The sequence below is a fragment of the Empidonax traillii genome, unplaced genomic scaffold, assembly GCF_003031625.1.
Source record: "Empidonax traillii isolate 1590-97213 ecotype Southwest subspecies unplaced genomic scaffold, ASM303162v1 scaffold218:size1087226, whole genome shotgun sequence".
NCBI classification, from domain to species: domain Eukaryota; kingdom Metazoa; phylum Chordata; class Aves; order Passeriformes; family Tyrannidae; genus Empidonax; species Empidonax traillii.
The window spans coordinates 1,142-4,548 of record NW_020955411.1 but is presented as its reverse complement, the minus strand read 5'-3'; the positions used below and the strand labels follow the sequence as shown (position 1 = coordinate 4,548).

The following is a 3,407-nucleotide window of genomic DNA, read 5'->3' as shown; positions in this document are numbered from 1 at the left end:
TGGCTGACAGGCAAAACATTATCCTGGGGAGGGTGCCTGGGAGAAGTGAGACTGGAAATCCATTATGGGCCTGCCAGACCAGTGCTTCTCAGAGGTGTCACTGAAGATTTACCTTCCAACCTTCCTAATAACAGCAGAACCACCTGTGACCGAAAGGAAGTCTCAGCTCCTGCCAAGTTGTGGTGAGTGGTTTATCATTACCCAGTTTTGTCTCCAAAGTGAGTCTGGAGTTCAGCCTCATTGAACTGTGTCAGCTGCCCGATGTACTCTACTCCCAGGATGTCTGTGATAGCAGTGCCAAGCTTGCCTCCAAGGTTACGGCTACGGCAGAGAGAGGAAGAAGAAGAGAAAACTCAAATGAAGCATCTTGCGGAGACTATGAGCAGTCTTCTTGCAGCAGCTGTTCCTAGATCTGGACAGCGAGAAGCAGTCAAGAACTAGCAGGACAAAAGGGAACTCTGGGCACCTAACAGCTCTTCTGCTCATAGTAAAAGGACATATAGGAATTGAGGTAGGAATTGCTCCTTGGCTCACCCTATTTTAGTGCTTCTCCCTCGGCTCCGTCTTCAAAAAGTGATCCCAAACAATGCTCTGTAGAATGCCTGACATGTGCCCTGCTTCCTCCTACACAGACAGGACCCTTCCCCAGACACAGCCCCCTCCATCTCTAGCAAGACACTGAAGGCAGAAAACAGTGGTGCAGGTCTGGAAAGCAGGATTAGGGATCTATTCCTCTCTGGAGCAAGTGGTGCTGGTAATGCTTCCTTACACCAGGACAATTAATTTGTGCACAATGGATGCTCGAAACCAAACCACGTCTGCTCTCTGGGAGCACGGCTGTCATTCACACTGGGGAACAGCTATGGCTTCCTTGTCCCCAGTTGCTCCTGGCTTAAACTTTTGCACCCCAGCAATCACATTAAGCACAGTCCTAGCCAGGGAAAGGATGCCCACAGGCTGCTAATGGGCTCCTGGATTGTGGTTGCTTCACCACCAGGGCTGCAACTCCCAAGCACACTCCTTCTGAACTGTCATTTACAGCCATGAGGGATTACTGGCAGGATTCCCCCTATTTGTTTCTGCGAGCATTGAAGAACACATACTGTGGAGTTCAAAGCCTTTGCTGGCTGCTATCAGTAAGCATCAAATTGCTCTGTGCTGAGGTGGCCAGGAACAGCCCCAAGCTGCACTAGAGCAGGCAGTTCCCCAGTACTTACATGCTGCTGACGGGCAGTTGGCTGAAGAGCTGCGGCACAAATCGTGCCGACACCAGTGTCTGGCGGTTGGGCTTGTTTAACCCACAGGCCAGTTTTGCCAGTGTCTGTAACAGAGAAGAGGGTGGAAACCCTGTTATTACGCACCATGCACTGACTTAACTGTGACCCTACCCAACGGCTTGTGCTGCATCACCTCTAAGAGCTGCCATCGGATAACTGCTAGGAAGACTGAAGAACACCGTTGCTTGTTCCCAGGCAGCATCCACCTCAGGAGGTGACGTGCACAGGCTGGGTACTCTGAAAGCAAAGCTGGTGCCAGACTTCTGTCTCAGCAAAGGGCTGGACTCCGGCTCCAGGCAGCTTAGGGGATCTCAGTCTAGCACCGGTTCTGGTTGGCTTAGTTTTCCATCAGGCAAGCATGCTAGAGCTTCCACAGCATCCCCATAATCCTCCCCAGGCTATGTCTCTCACTGTGTCTTGCCCCTTCATCTTCTGTGCTTATCTTGCTTTTTCTCGATGTCACTATTTTAATCTGCAAGGTCCATAAAAGGAAATCTGAAATATGCAAAACTGCTACCCTGGAAGGGACGTTCTCCAACCTATCTGCCACACAGTTCCCCTTCTCACTCTAAGCTACCACAGGATCAAGAATACACAGACCAGCTTGAAATATGTTTAGTTGGGTGTTTGGGCTTTTTTTGAGCAAGTCTAATAATTTCCTCTTTCACTGCTTTGCCACATATCCTATAAGTAAGCAAGATTTCTTGCCCGCCCGTTGAACTATGACTTCTATTAATAGCCTGTCTTTCAGGCTGACATACATTTAAACTGTTTTCTAGACAAAGTAGATTCCTTTTCAGATGTCCAGTCACAGTTTTTTCTTGTTTCACTGGAGACTCTTCCAAGTTTACCCACACTGTTCATAAAGTAAGTGCTGCAAGCTGAATCAATCACTGAGGCTTCACAGGGAGAAATAATTTACTTTTTCTGACACCTTCTGTAAACCACACATGCTGAAACAGGATTTGCTGTTTCTGCAAGAGCACTAGTATTAGTGATTCATCCTGCTGCTTGTCCACAATAACTCCAGGGTACCTCCTGACTTACTGTGACATAGCCAAAAGCCTGCTAGTTGCTTTTTTTTCTATAAACCACAAAAAGTCTGTGAGGAGCACATGAAGCACTGTTTGCTGATTTCAGACAACTTCTGGTCTTTTTCAAGCCCAGAATTTTCAATTCTAATTTAATTCCTCAGAACTCTCACAGCCCAAGCCCTGAGCCTCATCTGTGCTTAGCATCACCTGAATTCATAAAGCCGTTCCTCTCTAGGCTTCAGTGAAAATATTGGCTCTTAGCAGACCTTGGACACATCCCCCCAGGATCCCACTTGAAACATCCCAATTTCAGTGCAACTCACTGAACAAAATCATTATGGGAAACAGTAAGATTTTTCTTCGGCTAGATGCATGCCCTTTAGACAACCTCAGTCATGTCATGTTTTGCTACAGTATCATCATCTTATGCAGCTCAGGATGAGGTGTGTTAACACCTCACATTTGCAGTCTCCCCTGAACATTCAGCCACATATCCTGACAAAGAGGGCACATAAATCAGTTTGGCATGAGTGGTTCTAGATAAAACCACACCATTATCCTCCACGTGCTTCCAAAAAGCTCAGTTGACTGGTCTTATGTATCAGCTGGGTTCCTGGTGTACTCCATCTAACAAGTTACCTCACTGGGATGAAAACTCCCTTGGGAGAGTTTTCTGCAGACAGAACATAAGCTTAAAGCAGGTAATCTCCACCACGAGTTTCTGGCAACAGTGGCTGTAGCCAGAGAATGGTTTTTACTGACACAAATTCCTGGCAACTCAGAAGAACAGCAGCACCAGTTTGGGGCTCTGAGGTGGGCTGGGTTGCTTTTCCCCTTTCTGGTCAGTCGTTCTGTACCCTGCTGGCCACGCTTTGGGTACTGCTCAGCCAGCTGCTGAGAGCAGCCTCAGGAGCACTTGGTGCGTGACAGCAGCTGCAGAAATAAACGGACTTTGATGCTGCAGCTACAGAGGGTTTCCTGCAGGGTGAAATGCTGGGTGGTTTGCTGAGAGCACCCCTTTCATTCTGCAGAAAAAAGGCCTATCTGTATAGGTGTGACTTAAAAAATGCAGGCTCTGACAAAAAAAAAAAAAAAA

The 3,407-nt window shown here is 47.5% G+C and overlaps 1 protein-coding gene across 1 annotated transcript in view; it reads right to left on the bottom strand.

The window, feature by feature from the left end:
- LOC114059334 (DNA polymerase eta-like) overlaps nucleotides 1-3,407 on the bottom strand; it is an 11,893-nt gene that overhangs the window by 7,379 nt on the left and 1,107 nt on the right. Inside the window, exons 2-3 of the mRNA XM_027887642.1 lie at nucleotides 1,218-1,321; nucleotides 202-321 (exon numbers count right to left, since the gene is read on the bottom strand). Of these exons, the coding sequence (XP_027743443.1) occupies nucleotides 202-321; nucleotides 1,218-1,321 (224 nt within the window). The remainder of the gene's footprint in view (nucleotides 1-201; nucleotides 322-1,217; nucleotides 1,322-3,407) is intronic.